Raw genomic sequence first — 22,500 nt, forward strand, 5'->3', positions numbered from 1 at the left:
AAGTTGCTGGCTCAACAAGGCATAAGCGAAGTACTTGCTTCCTAAGTTGTTGACTTTCTGCCAGCGCACCGAAAGGTCAGCATGTATTACTATTGTTATCATTAAGACATTGTTTAAAAAAAAAATATATATATATATAAACGATGTCATGTTCTTCAGCCGTGAAAAGCATCATTTCCATGCCATTTCCTGTCTTCTGTGCCTCGTTCAGAATAAGAAGTATTAGTAGGTTGCTGTGAAGGAACGAGAGAAAAGCCCAGTTGGCTGGATGGATGATTGTAGTTCTTTAGGGCACGAACAGCAGGTGGCCCTAATGGACTGTAACAAAATGCCTGTGTAATCTGGTGCCTAATGGCAAAATAGTACATATATCGCCAATGCTGTTCTATAATCACGCCATACAAAAGAACAGGGATCATAAGGTATTTTATGGTCGACTACGCGTGTCATTTGTCTAAGGCGCTGCTAGCCGTGTGTTTGTAAAACATGGGGATCGAAAACGACGTTATTGGCAACACAGGCGGAAGGCGGTTTCAACAGCGTCACTCGTTCCTGTAGGCTCTGAAAGGAGAAGACGCGCATTGTCTCGATCAATCAGTAATAGCTCATGTTAGTCCTTGTTGACCGTGTTCAAACCAGCACTTGTCTTCTTAGATTTTTTATCTCCGTCTGTTTGGGGGATTTGACATTCTTCACCCTGTCCTCTTCTGCACCAGAGAAAATATATATATTTTTAATTTTACCTTTATTTAACTAGGCAAGTCAGTTAAGAACAAATTCTTATTTTCAATGACGGCCTAGGAACAGTGGGTTAACTGCCTGTTCAGGGGCAGAACGACAGATTTGTACCTTGTCAGCTCGGGGATTTGAACTTGCAACCTTCCGGTTACTAGTCCAACGCTCTAACCACTAGGCTAGCCTGCCGGAGTCGAGCGCCACAAAACGACTTGAAATGTTTTCATAATACGGTGAAGGGATCATCCTTGGCAACCGGGCCGTGATATATTTGGCTCTGTTGAATAACGTGTCAACGAACTAACCTCCAACAGTTATTGCAGTGAAAGGGGTCTGAGAGGCTACAGTCACATGGAGGGAGCGAGAGGGTCGGATATTATAGACCTGACAGGTTTACACAGGGATGGCGTTGGCAGTCGTGGATGGGGAAAGACGTGGTTGAAGACTCTCGGGTGGTCATCGACATGCTCTTTTCTGAAGACTTTCTTTAGCGTCGGGAATGAGGAAGACATGTAGACAGGCGGGTAGAGGTTCTGGTTTGTTTGACTGTTGACTCACCGTCAAAGAGGATAGATAGACACACACACAGAGGTGTCTGACTGTTGACACACACACACACAGAGCGAGCGAGCGGGAGAAGTGTGTGTGCTGCGTTGACAGACAGTGTTTGCGTCGGTGACAGAGGGTGTCAGCTCAGTGTCAGTGAGATGCGTTTAGTGTCACACTCTGCTGACCTGATCTCCGGTCAGTCTGTCCACTCTGTCCCGCTGTGGCTCCTTACATAGCCCCTGCTGTCATTCACACACTGCCCTGCAGGGAGCCAGCGGCCCGGAGATTTACCCACACACACGGACGTGCACACACACACACACACACACACACACACACACACACACACATACATACACGCACACAGCGGACGGACGCGTGCACACACGCACATACACAAGCACGGATGCAGACACGCATACATACACACCCACGCACACAGGCGCATACACACACACGGACGCACACATGTATTCAGGTAATTGTCATAGTCATAGAATCCCTTGAGGAAATGGGGGATATAAGGTTTATTGAAAGCAGGTGCTTCCACACATGTGGTTCCTGAGTTAGTTAAGCAATTAACATCCCATCATGCTTATGGTCGTGTACAAAAAATGTAGGGCAGGCCATTATTTTGGCCATTATTCTGGCTACCATGGCTATGCTCCCATAGCATGACAATGCCTCCCATCCACAGGGCACGAGTGGTCACTGAACGGTTGGATGAGCATGAAAACGATGTTAACCATATGCCATGGCCGTCTCAGTCACCAGATCTCAACCCTATTGAACACTTGCAGCGCGCGCCTGAGACAGCGTTTTCCACCACCATCCACAAAACACCAAATTATTGCATTTCCCGTGGTAGAGTTCCATATGCTTGTAGAATCGATGCCAAAGCACATTGAAGCTGTTCTGGTAGCTCATCACGGCCCAACGCCCTATTAAGACACTCTATGTTGGTGTTTCCTGTATTTTGGTAGTTTCCTGTACCCTGTACATACAAAACATGTCACAACTAGCCTGATGGAAACAGCAAATTTGTCGGTAAATTTGTCCCTAGACAAGGTGGGGTCTTTTTGTGTCTGTGAAAGGAATCATGCGAGAAATGGCAGCGGAAATGTATTGATGTGCAAATATGGATATAATTACCATCATATTGCAGTAATGATATCTTGTGTGGTCCTCCCAGGCTCCCACTAGGAAGTGGGAAAGCTGCAGTTGATTACACTACAGATAAAATAAGTTACGATGAACTTCGCAGGGTGGTAATAAATATCAAGGGTTTTATTCCGGTGACTTTTTTTTTTTTAACCTTTATTTAACTAGGCAAGTCAGTTAAGAACAAATTCTTATTTTCAATGACGGCCTAGGAACAGTGGGTTAACTGCCTGTTTAGGGGCAGAACGACAGATTTGTACCTTGTCAGCTCGGGGGTTAGAACTTGCAACCTTCCGGTTACTAGTCCAACACTCTAACCACTAGGCTACGCTGCCGCCCCATGACATGATGATCGATGCTTGGCTGCCGTTTGACCCCAAAATATATCATCTTTTGTCCGTAATCATCTCATCATGTAGGCTATACTTGCACTGTATATGTGAGCCGTCGGCTAGAGCGCACGTCCCTAGACCAGAATGGGCACATCCGCTGTACCATATAACACCATTTTGTTTGTGACACAACCATCAGTAGAGTTGAAAATGCGATGGAAACCCAAATAACTTTTTTTTATTTTCTATTATTATTCGGTACATGTTATTTTCACGTGCAGTTTTGTCAACACCCACAGCCTTCAATCCGCAACAAGTCAATTTGATCTAAATACCTCTCTGGTGGGAAAATGCGCATCACGAAACCCAGAGAAAAAAAGACCATCGTTTGGGGGGATTTTCACTAAATGTAATCCGTAGAATAGTTCTTTGGAGGAAGGATCGTTGACACATACTGTTCATTTTGACATGTATCTAAAAGCATAATTGAGAGGTAGTTGATCCAAAGTTGACATTGCCTTCGCCAGGCCTCCTTTAATTAACGGTCCGTAGCGTTGCATCTGTAGGTACCACAAAGCAGCATTAGTGTAATATGAAGCTTTTACAGCTTGCTCTGTGATATGAGTAGTGTTTTGATTTCAACCACTTTCTCTTAACATTTATTTTTGAATATTTAAAGACATAAACATAACGTCAACAAATGTTTTTTTTTATATACTGTTGAACCTAATACTCTACGGGCATATCAGAGTCCCATAGTGGGATCTCTGCTGTTTCGTAAATTCACTCTGGCTATCTATTCTGATTTGAGTGTTTTTGAGTGATCTGAGTGTACCAGAGAGCAGAATAACTGATATGACCGGTGTCAGTAAATGTAGGCAAATAAAAACATAATAAAATTGTTGCCAGTAGCACAGTTAGTCACCAACGCTCGTGACAACATGAAAACAGCCTCACCACCTCTGCTAGGGCGAGTAAAACGCTCAGAGTGAGGTGTTTGAGTCTGGAAGTAGCTAGTAAAGCTAGCCAACTTTAGCCAGTTAGCTTGGGTGCTTTCGGATCAACCCCTACTCCTCGGGCCAGAGCGTCCAGTGTGTGCTCTGAAGGCTTCGAAAGCGAAAAGCTCTTCATTTACAAACGGACAATCTGACAAAGCTCCGAATTTAGGAACGCCCAGAGCGCACTCTGAGTGCACTCTGGCACTCCAGAGGGAATTTACGAACACACCCTACTTTAGCATTACCAACAGAGGGAATGTGAAAATGGATTCAAAATGTTTGCGGTGACTTGCAGGATGTGCAATGATACAAGTAAAAGAAGGACTGCGATTGGTTACCAACGATACCAATTTCTCTGTATAAAATGGGCCATAACTGTAAAACTAGTAGAGATCGCACTCTGTAAATTTGATATGCCTGTAGAATATATTATTTTCAGCAATATATTGAAAAATGTTCATGTTTATATTTTTATACATTCATAAATGTATGCAAAAAAATGCTTATTGAAATCAAAATACTTCTCCTATTACAGAGCAAGCGGTAAAGCTTCATATGATACCAATGTTTGCTTTGTAGCACCTACAGATGAAGCATTATGGAGTCTTAAACGAGGCCTGGGTAATGCCAAAATGTCATAAACTTCAATTCTGCTTTTAGATACACATTTCTCATATGTATAAACAATCCTTCCTCCAAAGGACCGTTCTATGGATTACATTCTCTAAAACGACATTGGAGGCGGCTTATGGTAGAGAAATGAACATTCAATTCTCTGGCAACAGCTCTGGTGGACATTCCTTCAGTCAGCATGTCATTTGCACACACCCTCAAAGCGTGAGACATCTGGTGGCATCGAGTGACAAAACGGCGCATTTTAGAGTGGCCTTTTATTGTCCCCAGCATTAGGTGCACCTGCGTAATGATTCTGCTGTTTAATCAGCTTCTTGATATGCCACACCTGTCAGGAGGACGGATTATCTCGGCAAAGGAGAAATGCTCACTAACAGGGATGTAAACAAATTTGTCCACCACATTTTAGAGGAATAAGCTTTTCGTGCGAATGGAACATTTCTGGTATCTTTTATTTCAGCTCATGAAACATGGGACCAACACTTTACATGTTGCGTTCACATTTTTGTTCAGTATAAATGCACTGAGGATGTTCAAACACACACTCTTTAAAACATTGTACTGTACATAAAAGGACAAGGATAGAGTATACACACACTCAAGAAATTACGTGAATATTCTCGCTCGCTCTAACATACTGCCCCCACAAAAACACAGACCAGTACACCTGCCAAGAAAGAACAGACACTGTAAATAGACATGCATGTACTTAACCAAATACAGGGCAGGTACACTGAAATCCATTATGCACTGGACACAGCTACACAACTTATACAACCCTTATAAGCCACTGATACTGGACTGAACTCTCTGACCTTTGTATACATGTATTTCTATTTGAATGTACAGTATGTATATGTTAATGTGTCTGCGTGTGTGTGTGTGTGTGTGTGTGTGTGTGTGTGTGTGTGTGTGTGTGTGTGTGTGTGTGTGTGTGTGTGTGTGTGTGTGTGTGCATACTGTATGCGTGTGTGTGTGACCCTGTGTGCTGGTGATGCACAGGTCAGCTTGTTGGTTCACCCGCACCCACCCGCGTGTGCGAATAACCCATCCACGACCGCCCGACTATACATGATAAAGTGAAAATCTGAAATCCGCAAATATAGAAAATGTGCTGAACAGTTCCCGTTCACTTTCCCTGCCCAAGTTCCCAAAAGCTTTTGGCGATTGGGGTGTATCTGGTGGGCGCATGCAGTTAGGTTCTAAACATACTTATGCACGAATGCCAGATAGAAAATAATGAATGAAAAACTTCATTGTAGCCTATAGATATGAATTGCACAACAATTGTACATTTAAGGATTTTTTTTTATGCATTATTTTCTCTTTATTCAAACCGCTCGCCACCTACCCGCCCTTCACCCACACAATATTCCATGACTCTAAACCCGCGTATATAACTGCGGGGTTATGAGTCACCCCCGCGCGTTACACTGTGTGCTGGGCTATGGCATGTGGTTATTTAGAGGTCAGTGGTGATGTTCTCCCTGCCCGAGGGAAGTGGATTTAGTGTCTCTCTTCTAAAACTGTTCCCAGATAACAATGCGTAGGTACAGCATCATTATGCATCTCTCGCTCTATCTCCCCAAGTCCTTTCTCTTTTCCTTTCGGACGGTTTAGGAGATCTTTGTCGATTTTCTCCCAGTTCTGACTCACAAGTTCCACTTCAACTTGATATCGCACCTTTCGTTACGTTCATAAAGCCTTGACCTATTCTTCTGTATATCTATGCTGCTTAGGCTGCTCTCTGATATTCATCTCCCGGCCGTCAGGGCTACTTTCATGTACGGCTGTTCAAGTGGGTCCGCGGCGTGTTGACAGTGTTCCCATACAGTATTACCATGCTATCTCAGCGCTCCAGCCCCACGGTGGATCATCATCGTGGAAAAGCATGGATTTTTCTGTTGCGGCGTGTCCGTGAGGACTAGGACATCAAAGACAGCCTACTGAGGCCCCTATGAAATGAGCGAGGAGGAGGGAGAGTGCTATCGATTAGCAGACGTGAACACTAGCGCACCTCCCTCTCTTCCTTTTTTCCTCTCTCTCCACCCCTCTCTCTATCTCTCCCGTCTCTCGTTCTCTACACCCATCCCTCTCTCTATCTTTATCTCTCCATCTCCATCGCCATCCACCCCCCGTCCTCTCCATCCATCCTTCTCTCTGGAAGGTTCCACAGTAGATCTCTTGGTTCAGTGGTCATTCAGCTATAGGTAGGGCCTGTTTAGGAATGGTCAACCCCAACTGCTCTTGTTCCCTCGTGGCCACGCCATTCGTTCCGTTCCTTTCCTCCTTTCCTCCTCATTGCCATGACGATACCTGGGGGTGGGCAGGATCAGTCTTGTTTAATCTAACAGCGTATTGATTCCATTATATAATTAATGACCCGGGGTTGGGGGTTGGGGAGGACAGGGAGGAGTGCAGTGGGAGGAGGGAAGCGCTTCAGCCCTGGAGAGTTGGAGAGAACCTTGATCCGGAGTCGTCAAGGTCAGCCGGAGCCGGCGCTTCCATGTGGAGGTGGCTTGCCGTCTGAGGACCGGAATACCGAACCAGAGATTGAGAGAGAGAAGTCATCATGTCCAGCGATCCAGTGCAGCCGGGGACCGATCAGCAGTTGAACAATAAGTAAATAGAGAAACATCTGACTTCCAAATGTACCACCATCAGCCGTGTGGTGGCATAATGAGCAGGCGAGCCCTTGGAAGACCAGAATACTGAAACTATAGACACTCCAGCCACTCATCAAGGTCTATTCACCGATCTGATAATAACCCCCCCCCCCCCCCCCCCGGAAGAAAATATAAGTAAAATACTGCTCTAGTCTAATTGATATGGATGGGTTTTTGCCTCTGTACCAGTTTGGACATTTCCACACCTCTACGGTCGCTCGCTTTCTCTGCTTTTGCGAGATGGGAAACAGCTGTCCCGTCGGGAGGTTGAGGGACCAGTCATACCGCATAGTAAACATTTAAAAGCAGACCGACAGGCAGTATTTCATTGTGGTAAGAGGAGCAGAAAGAGGGGTAAGGGGAAGATAAGGAGAGGCGTGCGGCTGTTGTCTTTCCCAGTGTCAAAGCCTGCGGTCTAACTTTGGGGCTCCCGGGTTTGGCGCAGTGGTCTAAGACACCGTATATCGGTGCTAGGGGCATCACTGCAGTACCTGGTTCCAATCCAGCCTGCTTCACATCCGGCCGGGATTGGAAGTCCCATAGGGCGGCGCACAATTGGCCCAGCGCCGTCTGGGTTTGGCCGGGGTCCTTGTAAAATAAGAATTTGCTCTTAGCTGGCTTGCCTGGTTAAATAAAAAATATCGCTGCACGGGCCAATGTTAGCCGGCTAAAGTGGCGACTCATTTATTTTTTAAGGAGGACTCCAAACATTCTGTTCCCTTCTCTTTTATTATGTCATATCATATCCTCTCCTATTCTATTCTATTCCCTGGGGTGTCCAGTGTAGTGGCTGGGGGTCTTAGATGGTATTTGGACCCAGCTCCCGCCAACCTTGGCCAGGTCTTCTATGGGGCTCCAGGGGAGAAATGTGAGGCATAAAACAGCCATTTTTTCTCTGTAGCCTGGGGAGCCGGTGGCATTCCAGCAGGCAACTGTCTGCGTGCTGTTTGCCTTAAATGTGTTCATTTGCCCGACTCCCCCAGTCGGAGCTCTGTAGGGAGGGTCGGGGCGTTTTAACGAACCTCTGACAGCTGGAGGCCCTAATTAAACGTCCCCCGCTGAAAACAAAACAGCCGAGCAGCCAAGCGAACTAACTAACACGCCGACCAACCCACCGACGGAGAGGCTCGGAAGTGGTGAGCGCACTCCCTCCCAGGCTGTCGACATGAGAGCCAGCCACAGAGCAGAGAGCAGGGCAGCACAGCAGGAGGTATCACACAGACGTGCGCGCAGATGTAAGCACCTGCGTGCACATGTCCCGCACAGGGCTCTTTTTGGATGCACACGTAGGCATGCAGACACCGTAATACTTTTAGGTCCGGTATACCAAAGTCAAGTTGTTGTGTTGAGAGCCTGTTCTATATCGGAATAAGCTTTCGTTGTTTTCAATAACCCTCCGCAGATGATACAGTTGACATACAGCTTGTTGTGGCGGCGCTGTCGAGAGCATTTGCAGTCGGAGGCCTTTGCCGCGGTCCATTTGGGAGAGTGCATTAGTGGCATCCCCAACCTGCGACAAGGTTATGAAGCTGATTGAATAATTACCGTCCATTACGGCCCACGCCACTGCTGATGTGCTGCCTGGCTTCTGTCTTTAGAGATAGAGACGCACAGCCGATAGAGACTCAGATTAGATAAGGACAGATTTGGTCAATTAAGAGATAAACATACAGGTACGAGACAGAGGGGTTGTGCGTGTGCGTGTGTGTGTGTGTGTGTGTGTGCGTGTGTGTGTGTGTGCGTGTGTGTGTGTGTGTGTGTGTGTGTGTGTGTGTGTGTGTGTGTGTCTGTGTCTGTGTGTGTGTGTGTGTGTGTGTGTGGGAGGGGGGAGATCAATTGTGTGACTTTTATTTCCCCCTCACACAATGCAATGTACTCAGCCAGGTTGGGGAAGGTGATGTACAATGTCATTGTTACACACGGCCCTGGGACAGTGTGTAACAATGAGATTCTACACTGATGTGATGCCGGGTTGGGAACTGTCACAGTCGTGCAAAAATGCACTTGAAAGTATCCTCTTGAGGACAGACTACTGAAACATCTCACCAAATGACGCAACATTTTAGATTGAATAGAAAGGCATTTCATTGAAATGTCAAAGTCAGGTCTGGCTCCCCATATCGCAGCTCCCGACCCCAGCCTGACCCTATTCTGCCTATTATTCTTCCCCTCCCATGATAGTGTTGACCCAGCGGTAGTGAGGTTATCTCTGGCCGCAGGGCAGGACACCAGGCTGCTGCAGGCCACGCTGACCTTTAAAAGGTCACCAGCGCACGGAGGGGGAGGGGAGAGGGAGGCCAGCCAACTGGCACCGCTGGTAGAACTGGGAGCCAGAGGGTGTGTGTGTGTGTGTGTGTGGGGAGGCAGGGGAATTGGGGGAAGGGGGTCTGCTTTGCCCTGTCTTTGGTAACTGGAGTGAGACTTCTGTAGTGAATGGCTTTTTTAGCACGGTGGACGTTCTTCAAAGCTTTTATAGGGAAATGTACACCTAACTAAGCATAATTATTCCTCCCTCGCTCTCTTTCTCTCTCTCTCTCTCTCTCTCTCTCTCTCTCTCTATGTCTCTCTCTCTCTGTGTCTGTCTTTCTCTCTCTTTCTGTCTCTCTCTCTCTGTGTCTCTGTCTTTCTCTCTCGCTTCCTCACTACTGCAGGGGGTCTAAGCCTGTCACAGCCTCGGCCAATCGCAGCCTGCGTTAGAGGTGGCGGCTGCGTGTGATTGGAGGATGGCGACCATGCCGTTCGTCAGCGAGGGAAAGTGTGTGAGCGTGGAGTGGGACTTCCTACAGGGACTACTGGCCAAACCCCCCACCCTTCCCTGGTGAGAAATACACACACACACACACAAACACACACACATTAGCATTGCATAGGGAGTGCTAACAAACACAAACACTTACTCATATTCTAAACAATCACATCCACACAGCCCCTCTCACACACCCTGTACTGTATAGTAAAATGCTTATTGCTCTGTAGCCTTGGGTGCCATGGCTGTTAATCCCTTTCCCTCAGTGGGAGATTACGTACATTTGGCTGGAATTATTAATGGACGGTCATTTATAGGCGGATATAAAAACTAAGCAGAATCAATGGGTGAGTATTGATTGTCCTCTCTGGCGAGTTGAGCTCGTATAATAATGAGACATTGTGGAGGACAGAGCTATTCCAAACACAGCTGTTTACACACCCTGGAGAACACAGACCGACTGGGGAAACATGGACGTGTTGGCTGATTAGGACAAATACCACACACACGCATGCAAAAACACACGCACGCACGCACACGCACACACACACACACACACACACACACACACACACACACACACACACACACACACACACACACACACACACACGGAAACATGCGTACACACATGTTTTATTTTCTCTATTTCTCTCGCTATTGCCCTCTCTCTATCACACAAACACACACACACCCTCCCTCCCGTGGCAGGCAGTCTGCAGGCCCGGAATGAGAATCGATGTCACAGACACGGAGGAGCTGTTTCTTTATTCTACCACAGACACAAACTGTGGAGTCGCCGTGACAACATAATTCTACCACTCAGGCCCCATTGAGGGGAGTCGATACCCAATCAGAGAGACAGGCTACCTGAGCCCAGGCCCCCCTCTGCCACACGGCCCCTCCTCCTCCCATTGATCACTCAATCACCGCTGCAGCCCAAACCCTGCCAGCCAGTCGCATGGCTGTGTGTGAGACAGGGAGGGAGAGAGAGAGTGTGGATGCTGGTGTCTGTGTGTGTGTGTACATGTGTGTGTGTGTTGGAAGCAGAAGCACTAGCTGTGCTGTGTAATAGTCATGTGTATACCAGTGGGACAGGGGAATAGAGCCTGGTAGACAGAGCACTTTCTGTCTGTAATTACACAGACGTACAATCTGCTGGAGACAAATTAGAATTGAGATTGGTTCACTAAGATTGCGGGTGTCATTATATGCCTTTTAAAGGACTATTCTCGGGTCATCGTCAGCGTACACGACCAAGCCACAGGTGCTCATTCTGTGTTCAATTAGGATTCTTTATCATTTCGGGGTTTTGGCATGAACCACACACCCTTTTCACTTAGAATTCTCCTCTACCTTCTCTTTGCTATCTCTCCCCTCTCCCCTCTCCCCCGGACCTTTCCTCTCCTCCTCCAGTTTGCAGAACCTGCGGAAGGAGAAGTCTCGTAATGCCGCTCGTTCCCGTCGCGGCAAGGAGAACTTTGAGTTCTTTGAGCTGGCCAAGATGCTCCCTCTCCCCGGGGCCATCACCAGCCAGCTGGACAAGGCCTCGGTCATCCGCCTCACCATCAGCTACTTGCACATGCGCACCTTCGCCAGCCAGGGAGACCCGCCCTGGTGCCCCCTGCTGGAAGGAGAGAACCACTGCAGCAAAGGTGAGCCCTCACCCTTACCTTACCCATGATCTTAACCTGAAATGACTGGAAAACTCAGTTGCCGATGCTGCAACAAAAGCATTTGCCAAATTGTACTGTAGGTGTATCAGCATTGTAACAGCACTATACTGTATTCCCTCTCTTACCCAATGCACCTCGCAGACACACACATCACTTCACCTAGTACACCTTATTGAGTTCCCCCTCATCGCAGAAAAGAGAAATGGAGAGAGAGAGACAGAGAGAGACACACAGAGAGTGAGAGACAGAGAGAGATAGAGAGAGACAGAGAGAGAGAGAGAGAGAGAGAGAGACAGACAGACAGACAGACAGACAGACAGACAGACAGACAGACAGACAGACAGACAGACAGACAGACAGACAGACAGAAAGATAAACAGAGAGATTGAGAGAGACAGAGAGATAAATAGAGAGAGATAGATAGAGCAGACAGAGAGTGACACAGAGAGTGAGACAGAAAGAGAGAGAGAGACAGAGAGACAGAGAAACAGAGAGAGACACAGACAGAGCTGCACAAAGACGGAGAGACAGAGAGAGGACACAAAGGAAGGGGGAGCCTATTGGTGCGATTTGTAATTACAGAAATGAGCTATATAACGAGGAGAGTGTGATTATGAGGGTTGTCTAATTGCTACTATTACAGAGGGGAAACAACTCAGCTACAATTAGGTGTGTGTGTGTGTGTGTGTGTGTGTGTGTGTACGCGCGCGCGTGTGTGTGTGTTTGCCCGCGTGTGTGTGTGTGTGTACGCGCGCGCGCGCGCGTGTGTGTGTGTGTTTGCCCGCGTGTGTGTGCGCGCGCTTTTTATAAGAGCATCTGTGAGGAGTGCGTGTGTATGTGTGTGGGGTGTGTCAATGGTTGTAGAAGTGTGTTTGTCTGTGATGGTGCGTTATCATTTTTTGCACCAGTGTGTGTGTGTGTGTGTGTGTGTGTGTGTGTGTGTGTGTGTGTGTCCGTTAATCTCAGCAAGTCCTCCTACAAACCCATGATATCACATTGATACTGTGTAAGACGTGAACATCGATGTCACTTGCCTTACGAACAATGACAGTCTAGTTCTCCTCTGACCGCACATAAATAAAAAAAGAAGCAGTTCTATTCTATTCACAAGCATTTGGGAAAACATGAAAGTATGACGCCCGCACATTTTGGGCATGACGGTGGAATGGAGATCATCCGCCTGCTGCCCGAATAACCGTCACCCGACCCGGGACCCAGAATTCAGAATAACGTCACAGGTCTGGGTCAGATCTGACATGATTGTCATGTCAGTTTCGGGTATGTGTAATTTGAACTGACTTGTCCGGAAGGCCCTGTACAGAACCGAACACGGCTGCTGCAGTAGAGAGAAAGAGGGAGAGAGCGAGAGAGAGAGAGAGAGAAAGAGAGAGAGAAATGTTACAATTTATGTTGACTGCTCTTGGATTTAACTAGAATGGAGCATGGTGCATGTAGCTTGTTCTTCTTGTTGTTGTTGGCCAATCATAAGTCATGAAAGCAGCTACAGGCTACAGTCATAGAGCTTTGGTATGTGGCAAAAGTTAGGAGATACATGTATCTAATCAATGGAAGATGTAATTACAAGTTATGGGAGAAGGACAGACTACAGCGACTAAGAGCCAACAGATAGGCTGCTACTTAAAATCGCGAAATTAAAAAATACCAAATTCAAATATTTAACATTCTTGAATATATGTGTTATACATCAAAATAAAGCTTAACTTCTTGTTAATCCGGCCCCTGTGTCAGATTTCAAAAGGGCTTTACGGCAAAAGCAAACCATGCCATTATCTGAGGACAGCGCCCCGCATACAAACACATGAAAATCATATTTCAACCAGGCAGGTGCGCCACAAAAGTCAGAAATAGCGATATAATTAATGCCTTACCTTTGAAGATCTTCTTCTGTTGGCACTCCAAAATGTCCCAGAAACATCACAAATGGTCCTTTTGTTCGATAATGACCTTCTTTATGTCCCAAAAATGTCCATTTATTTGGCGCATTTGATTCAGAAATACACCGGTTTCAACTCACCCAATATACCTACAAAGTATCTAATACGTTACCTGTAAACCTGGTCCAAACATTTCTAGTAACGTTCCTAATCCAACCTCAGGTACCCTAAAACGTAAATAATCGATAAAATTTAAGACGGAATAAACTGTTTCTAATACTGGATAAAAACAACGTCCAACGCACACCAAAACAGTGGAGTCCACCTGGAGTGACACTTACACTTACTTCTTAATTTCTCAAAAGAAAGACATCGAACAATTTCTAAAGACTGTTGACATCTAGTGGAAGCCATTGGAACTGCAACCAGGTTCCTAATAATAAGGGTATCCCATAGAAAACAATTGGAAAATCCTATGACCTCAATTTATTTTTTCCTGGATGGTTTGTCCTCTGGGTTTTGCCTGCCATATCAGTTATGTTATACTCACATTATTTTAACAGTTTTAGAAACTTTAGAGTGTTTCCTATCCAAATCTACCAATTATATGCATATCCTAGCTTCTGGGCCTGAGTAACAGGCAGTTTATGTTGGGCACGCTTTTCACCCGGAGTTGAAAATACTGCCCCCTACCCAAGAGAGGTTAATATTATGAATGGAGTTGTTGTTATTTGTAACTGTAGGCCTCAATTAGCATAGCTAGCTAATGTTAGCTTAACTAGCTACTCCCGGTTTGATGCAGTCACGATAGTGACTATGTAATCCTATTTGGTGATAAATAACCTAGCTATGGCAGTTATTAGTCTACTATAGCATCAAAGCAGCTTGGTTGGTTGCTGTCTCTCTTCTCTCGTCTCTCCCTCCCTGCTCCCTGTGTCACTCACTCACAGTACGGCCTCTCCCCCGCCTGCTAGAGTGGCAACTCTCTCTCGCTCCTCCTATTTTCTGCTGCTTCCCTCATTCGTATCGAACCAAGTCTGGATCCGACCAAGTCTATACCAAACGGGTCTAGTTGTCCTCGGGTCCGTTCGAAATGGGTCTCTATATTTTAATATTTAATTCATGCATCTGGGCGGGAAAGCCCCAGGTCCATTTCATCACGGGTCCAAAAACCTCTAAACCCCAACCCTGCTGTTGCATCATGGTGCCAGTAGTTAGACTTTGGAATACCTACAGTGTGATGCATGGATGTAATTCCACTGTAGGAATGTGGAATTATGTGTCCAGACGGAATCCCGAAGGGGACTCTTGCGGTGGCGTCCCTCCTCTGTCATTCTCCTCTCCTCCTCCCGGGGTTTGGGCGGTGGGGGTTGGGGTGGGTGAGGGCCACGGTGGTAAGTGAGAGGGGGGGGGGGGGGGGGTAGTGTGGTTTTTGTCTGCTTCCCACGTTTCAAAGCCAATCTTGAAAAATGAATAGACAGGGGAAAATCAATTGCATGACCTTCACACAGCGAGGGAGCGGAAAGAGGAGGAGAGAGATATATGGATGGGGGGTGGTTGACGAAAACGAAGGAGTGGTAGAAAGGGAGAGGACCAGCTGAGGAAAAGTAAAATCTCTCAAAGATGTATAGTGATGCTTTTTCACCCATTATGTGTGTGTGTGTGTGTGTGGTGTAGGTTGGGTCTCCAGTGGAGTGCATTAGTCCTGAACCTTTAATTTCATGTATTATTCAAGACTACTGTATATGCACGGGTGATTTGAGCTTTTGAGAGAGAATCTCTCTTTCAGATATGACTTCCACCCTGTAGAAATGCCAAATGTTGACCTGTCTATTTTCCCGAAGCATCCCAGTATTTGGCAAATTTTACAATATTGTAGAGATTTTGTCTAATGACAGAACACGCTGACTCCACTCCACGAGCCTCTAAGATCTTCTGAAGACACCGAAACAGAAACCATGGACCAATCGGAAAAAATATTCTGTCACTGGTTGTGAGGTCAAACTCACCTCTTTCTGTCTCTCGCTCTCTCTTGCTGTCTCTTGACTCCCACTTCTCTGTCTCTCTCTGTCTGTCTCTGTCCTCTCTCCCTCTTTCTCTCTCTCTGTCTTACTGTCTCCTCATCACTTCTCCTCCGTCGCTCTCCCTCACTTTCTCCATGTCTGCCTCCCACCTAATTCTCGGCGTTTAAAGCAGCGCTGGCTTTTAAGGGAAGTTAATTGCACTCAAATTATGTTCGACCGCGGAAGAAGTGAGGGAGCGACAGTGAAAGAGAAACAGGGAGAGAGAGGGAGGGAGGGAGCGAAGGATTGCAGAGTGAGAGGATAATTGCGGTGGAGAAGGACGTTGCGATTATGGTTGCTCTTTCTCTCCTGTCTGTCGTCTCAAACCCTGTCTGTTCTTACAGGGGTAACACACACACACACGCACACGCACACACTCATACAAACACGCACACACACACTCTCAACATTGTAGTTCAGTAAAGAAGTTGCTAGGTGATGAAAAGACATATGAAACGACAACTAAGCAAACTTGAGTAAAAGAAAGAGAAAGAGAAAGAGATGAACCACGTGGTGATCTACAGGTCCAAAATCATTGGCACCTTTGATAAAGATGAGCAAAATAAAGAAATACTGAGTTATATCTTATGCTTAAAAAAATGGACAATTATATTATTTTAAACAATTCCTCAGAGAAATATACAGTATTTTTTTCTCAAAAATGATTGCCACCCCAGTTTTCAATAACTTTCACTGAGTCATTTTCTGAAATGTTTTACGAGATTGGAGGACATATTGGGAGGGATCTTAGACCTGGTGTGCATGGCCTGGTGTGCGTGGCCAAAGAGCTCTGTTTTCATGTCATCCATCAAATTGAAAGGCCTGGAGTTTGCTAAACGGCATTGGCACTTGGATTGGAACCGATGCCATGGTCAAATGACATGAAAATAGAGCCCCTTTGGCCACGCACACCAGTGGTGGGTTGGACGTCGAAAGACGGAAGCATAAGCAGAAAATCACCTCGAACCTACTGTAAAATATGGTGGTGGATCTTTGATGTTATGGGATTATTTTGTTTCCACTGGTCCTTTGAGGCCCTAGAGTAACCGATGTGAAATGGCTAGCTAGTTAGCGGTGGTTAATAGCGGTTCAATCGGTGACGTCACTCGCTCTGAGACCTTGAAGTAGTGGTTCCCCTTGCTCTGCAAGGGCCGTGGCTTTTGTGGAGCGATGGGTAACGATGCTTCGTGGGTGTCAGTTGTTGATGTGTGCAAGAGGGTCCCTGGGGCGAGGAGACGGACGAAAGTTATACTGTTACACTTGTTGAAGTCATGAACTTTACCCAGTTCCAGGACATTTTTGGCAAAAACCTGGTTGTCTCCGCCAAGAGGATAAAACTTGGCCTCTAGTAGATCTTCCAGAAAGACAATAACCCCAAGCACACGTCAAAATCCACAAAGAAATGGTTTATTGGCCACGAAAAAAATTATCAACATTTTGCAATGACGATCTCAGTCTCCGGACTCATTTGTGAGAACCAGTTATAGCCTTCAGTCCTAGTTTTGATTCACCTGCCTGTTTGCCTACCTGTTACCACGATTCCTCTGCGCGTGAATCTACACCCTTTTCTCCCTGAGTATCCATTACTGAGGTATTCTGTAATGAATACTCAGGGAGAAAAAGGGGTAGATTCACGCGCAGAGCGCGGCAGGTGTTTATTTCGCCTTCGCAGACGGCAGGAATCATGGTCACACACAGGTAGGCAAACAGGCAGGTGAATCAAAACTAGGGCTGAAGGCTATAACTGGTTCTCACAAACGAGCTAGGAAATCCTGAGTAGAGTCAAAACGAACAACACCTCACAAAGGCACAAAGAGAATGAACTGAACTAAATAAGGAGCTAATGAGACCAGGTGAGTAACTAAAATGAAAGACAGGGCTACGTTCAAGAACACAAAGAAACAGGGCTACGTTCAAGAAGACAAGGAAACAGAACACAAGGTTGACTAAGAAAATAAATACAGAACCTTTACAATACCCCATAATTACAAACTGAAAACATGTTTTTAGACTCTTTAGCAAATGTATTGAAATGAAATGCATAAATATCTCAATGACACAAGTATTCACACGGTATTCACACAGTATTCACACAGTATTCACACAGTATTCACAAATGTATTGAAATGAAATGCATAAATATCTCAATGACACAAGTATTCACACGGTATTCACACAGTATTCACACAGTATTCACACAGTATTCACAAATGTATTTCCCCCAAACATAACACTTTGTATTCAAGACATAAAGTCCATTTCTCTGTCAAAATGTTTGCTGTTTTACTTTAGTGCCTTATTGCAGGATGCATGTTTAGGATGATTGTGTTTATGCTGTACAGGCTTCCTTCGTTTCCCTCTGTCATTAAGGTTAGTATCGTGGAGTAACTAGAATGTTGTTGATCCATCCTCAGTTCTTCTGTCACGGCCATTAAAGTCACCATTGGCCTCAAGGTAGAAATCCCTGAGCAGTTTCCTTCCTCTCCAGCAAGTTAGGAAGGATGCCTGTATCTTTGTATGCAACTTATTATGTGTCTTATTATGTGCACATTTTTACTCCTGAACTTATTTAGACTTGCCATAACCAAGGGGTTGAACACTTATTGACTCAACATTTTTCAGATTTTCATTTTTAATTAATTTGTAAAAAATCTCTTAAAACATAAATCCACTTTGACATTATGGGTTATTATGTGTAGGTCAGTGACACGAAATCTCAAATTTCAATGATTTTAAATCCAGGCTGTAACACAACAAATTGTGGAAATATTCAAGGGGTGTGAATACATTCTGAAGGCACTGTATGTTCTCCAATCTCATATTTTATTTTTAGAAAATTAGGCTCACTGTCGTTATCCTCGCAAGGTGAGGTATTGAACGGCATTGAACACCGGGTGGCAATAATGTTGAGCCTTGTCTTTTTGAGAAACTGTAAACAGGACCTTTTTAAACTAAATCTCTATCTGAGCGATTGTATTGGTATAAATAATAGAATAGTCCCGTTTTTTAGCATACATACAATATAGTTCAGTATTTGGATTATTTATTAAACTGTTTTTTTGCTCATATTTTTCAAGGGTGCCAAAACTGTTGAACTTGACTGTATGTGGTTCCCATGGTAACGTCATAACTAGGTTTAAAGGTCAACAGCTATGGGGTGGAAAGTAAAAAAAAGAGAGGTGGGGGAGGGGTGAGTGAACTTGGACTAAATTATGTATAGAACAGAAGCATAAATATCAAGCAATCAAATTTCTCTCTTCTATCAGTGAGGAACATCAGGAAGAGCCCCCAAAAACTGACCTGCGAGTCACACTGTAATTAACATGGACGCTTCATCCCATTCCACAAATGAAATTAAAACACGGAGAGCAAATCTAGCCAAGCTAATTAAAAGTCAATGTGATAGAAGGTACCCCAAGAGCTCTCCTATGACACACACACACACACACACACACACACACACACACACACACACACACACACACACACACACACACACACACACACGCACACACACTTATTTCCACTAACATCTTTGTTCTCAAGGTGAGATACCCTGCACCTTCGTAAGGCCCCTGAACATTACCATCACCACACACACACACACACACACACACACACACACACACACACACACACACACACACACACACACACACACACACACACACACACACTGTTGAGGCTGTTTTGGTTTCTTGGCCGCCCAATTGTGTGACCCCAGGCATGGCAGGCAGGCGGGTGGAGTGACTGCAGTAAATGGATCTGTGTGTAGGCTCATCCGTCAGCCCCACTGGCCTCATGTCACACCCACCATTTCCTCAAGCCCCCTGACAGTATTCATCGCCACTGATCACCGAAGGTGGGGGGGGGGGGGGGCTGTGTGTTATGATGATGGGGGCTGGTAGCAGACCCCCAGTGGGCCAGCCCTCTCCCTGTAGCCCCACTAGGGTCCAGGCAGGCAGGCAGAGCGACAGGGTCCCCTCCCCCACTGGGTTAGCTTCTGAGTTGTGGCTGTAAGGTCCCCAGCCCCAGATCCCCTTTCAGCCTGAATGGACCAGCCTCATTGATATTCCTAAGCTTTCACACATGGGGACCCCAATCCCACAATGGCACTGGGGCTTTGTCCGGCAACTGTTTATTTCTGTGTGTGTGTGTGTGTGTGTGTGTGTGTGTGTGTGTGTGTGTGTGTGTGTGTGTGTGTGTGTGTGTGTGGGGGGGGTATTTGTATGTGCGTGCAGGTCTAAAGGAATGTCTTCTCTTCTGTTGGCTGACCGATGGCAGGGACACGATGAACAGACGGGTGGGGGACGGATGTGTTCAGTTGTAACCCAGAACAGCACTTTAATTTTGCTGTCATAACATGTATTGATTTCCCAAAGCCTTGCAACGACACATGGACAGGGATATCTGCCGATCCCTACACACACTCACTCACTCACGCACGCACACACACACTAACACACACACACACACTAACACACACACACACACACACACTAACACACGCACACACACACACACACTAACACACACACACAATTTGACATAAAACGGTAGAAACGGGAATTGTGGATTTAACCCCTGTCTCTCCCTCTCTTACACACGCACGCACACACACTAACACACACACTAACACACGCACACACTAACACACACACACTAACACACACACACACACACACACACACACACACACACACACACTAACACACACACACAATTTGACAAAACGGTAGAAACGGGAATTGTGGATTTAACCCCTGTCTCTCCCTCTCTTACACACGCACGCACACACACTAACACACACACACTAACACACACACACACACACACACACACACACACACACACACACACACTAACACACACGCACTCACGCACAAACACACACACACACACACAATCTCTATCCATCTTTCTCTCTGTCTGATACTCTCTATTTTGGTTTCTCTCTCCATATCTCCTTTTCTCTATTTCTGTCTTCCTCTTTCTCTCAGTTGTAATTACCTCCGTAAACAGCTATGCTTTGATGGCAATGCTTCTGTAATAGCTTGTGTTTGGGATGCATTAGGAGTGGTGAGGCTGTAGAGGTCTGTGCCTGGTTGCCTGTGTGTGTTAAAAACAGTCATTTACCTTAGGGCAGTTAAATCAACCACACTACTATATATTTTAAATATATACTTTTTGCAGACTAACAAGGAAGCATCGTTTAAAAGTGATTAGCTGCCTCATATCTCTGATGTGTCGATCTGACGTGTGTCGATCTGACGTGTGTCGATCTGACGTGTGTCTATCTGACGTGTGTCGATCTGACGTGTGTCGATCTGACGTGTGTCGATCTGACGTGTGTCGATCTGACGTGTGTCGATCTGACGTGTGTCGATCTGACGTGTGTCGATCTGACGTGTGTCTATCTGACGTGTGTCGATCTGACGTGTGTCGATCTGACGTGTGTCGATCTGACGTGTGTCGATCTGACGTGTGTCTATCTGACGTGTGTCTATCTGACGTGTGTCGATCAGTGTGTGTCGATCTGATGTGTGTCGATCTGACGTGTGTCGATCTGACGTGTGTCGATCAGTGTGTGTCGATCTGATGTGTGTCGATCAGTGTGTGTCAATCAGTGTGTGTCGATCTGATGTGTGTCGATCAGTGTGTGTCGATCTGACGTGTGTTGATCAGTGTGTGTCAATCAGTGTGTGTCGATCTGACGTCTGTTGATCAGTGTGTGTTGATCAGTGTGTGTCGATCTGACGTGTGTTGATCAGTGTGTGTCGATCTGACGTGTGTTGATCAGTGTGTGTTGATCTGACGTGTGTCGATCAGTGTGTGTCAATCAGTGTGTGTCGATCTGACGTCTGTTGATCAGTGTGTGTTGATCAGTGTGTGTCGATCTGACGTGTGTTGATCAGTGTGTGTCGATCTGACGTGTGTTGATCAGTGTGTGTTGATCTGACGTGTGTCGATCAGTGTGTGTCAATCAGTGTGTGTCGATCTGACGTCTGTTGATCAGTGTGTGTTGATCAGTGTGTGTCGTTCTGATGTGTGTTGATCAGTGTGTGTCGTTCTGATGTGTGTTGATCTGACGTGTGTCAATCAGTGTGTGTCGATCTGACGTCTGTTGATCAGTGTGTGTCAATCAGTGTGTGTCGTTCTGATGTGTGTTGATCAGTGTGTGTCGATCTGACGTGTGTCGTTCTGATGTGTGTTGATCAGTGTGTGTCGATCTGACGTGTGTCGATCTGACGTGTGTTGATCAGTGTGTGTCGATCTGACGTGTGTTGATCTGACGTGTGTTGATCTGACGTGTGTCGATCAGTGTGTGTCGATCTGATGTGTGTCGATCTGATGTGTGTCGATCAGTGTGTGTCAATCTGACGTGTGTCGATCAGTGTGTGTCAATCTGACGTGTGTCGATCAGTGTGTGTCAATCTGATGTGTGTCGATCTGATGTGTGTCGATCAGTGTGTGTCAATCTGACGTGTGTCGATCAGTGTGTGTCAATCAGATGTGTGTCGATCTGATGTGTGTCGATCTGATGTGTGTCGATCTGACGTGTGTCGATCTGACGTGTGTCAATCAGTGTGTGTCGATCTGATGTGTGTTGATCAGTGTGTGTCGTTCTGACGTGTGTTGATCAGTGTGTGTTGTTCTGACGTGTGTTGATCAGTGTGTGTTGTTCTGACGTGTGTTGATCAGTGTGTGTCGTTCTGACGTGTGTTGATCAGTGTGTGTTGATCAGTGTGTGTCGATCTGACATGTGTTGATCAGTGTGTGTTGTTCTGACGTGTGTTGATCAGTGTGTGTCGTTCTGACGTGTGTTGATCAGTGTGTGTCGATCTGACGTGTGTCGATCAGTGTGTGTCGATCTGATGTGTGTCGATCAGTGTGTGTCGATCTGACGTGTGTCGATCAGTGTGTGTCGATCTGATGTGTGTTGATCAGTGTGTGTCGTTCTGACGTGTGTCGATCAGTGTGTGTCGATCAGTGTGTGTCGATCAGTGTGTGTCGATCAGTGTGTGTCAATCAGTGTGTGTTGATCA

General features: G+C 46.0%; 1 protein-coding gene across 2 annotated transcripts in view; it reads left to right on the forward strand.

Annotated features, from left to right (window-relative positions):
• Positions 1 to 22,500, forward strand: part of LOC139382571 (neuronal PAS domain-containing protein 1-like) — a 38,243-nt gene that overhangs the window by 1,470 nt on the left and 14,273 nt on the right. For both annotated transcript variants that reach the window (XM_071126686.1, XM_071126687.1), the window contains 2 exons: positions 9,726 to 9,892; positions 11,237 to 11,475. In XM_071126686.1, the coding sequence (XP_070982787.1) occupies positions 9,798 to 9,892; positions 11,237 to 11,475 (334 nt within the window). In that variant the 5' untranslated portion in view covers positions 9,726 to 9,797. Of the gene's footprint in view, positions 1 to 9,725; positions 9,893 to 11,236; positions 11,476 to 22,500 lie in introns of those variants that run through there.

This window comes from Oncorhynchus clarkii, chromosome 24 (genome assembly GCF_045791955.1).
Source record: "Oncorhynchus clarkii lewisi isolate Uvic-CL-2024 chromosome 24, UVic_Ocla_1.0, whole genome shotgun sequence".
NCBI lineage: Eukaryota > Metazoa > Chordata > Actinopteri > Salmoniformes > Salmonidae > Oncorhynchus > Oncorhynchus clarkii.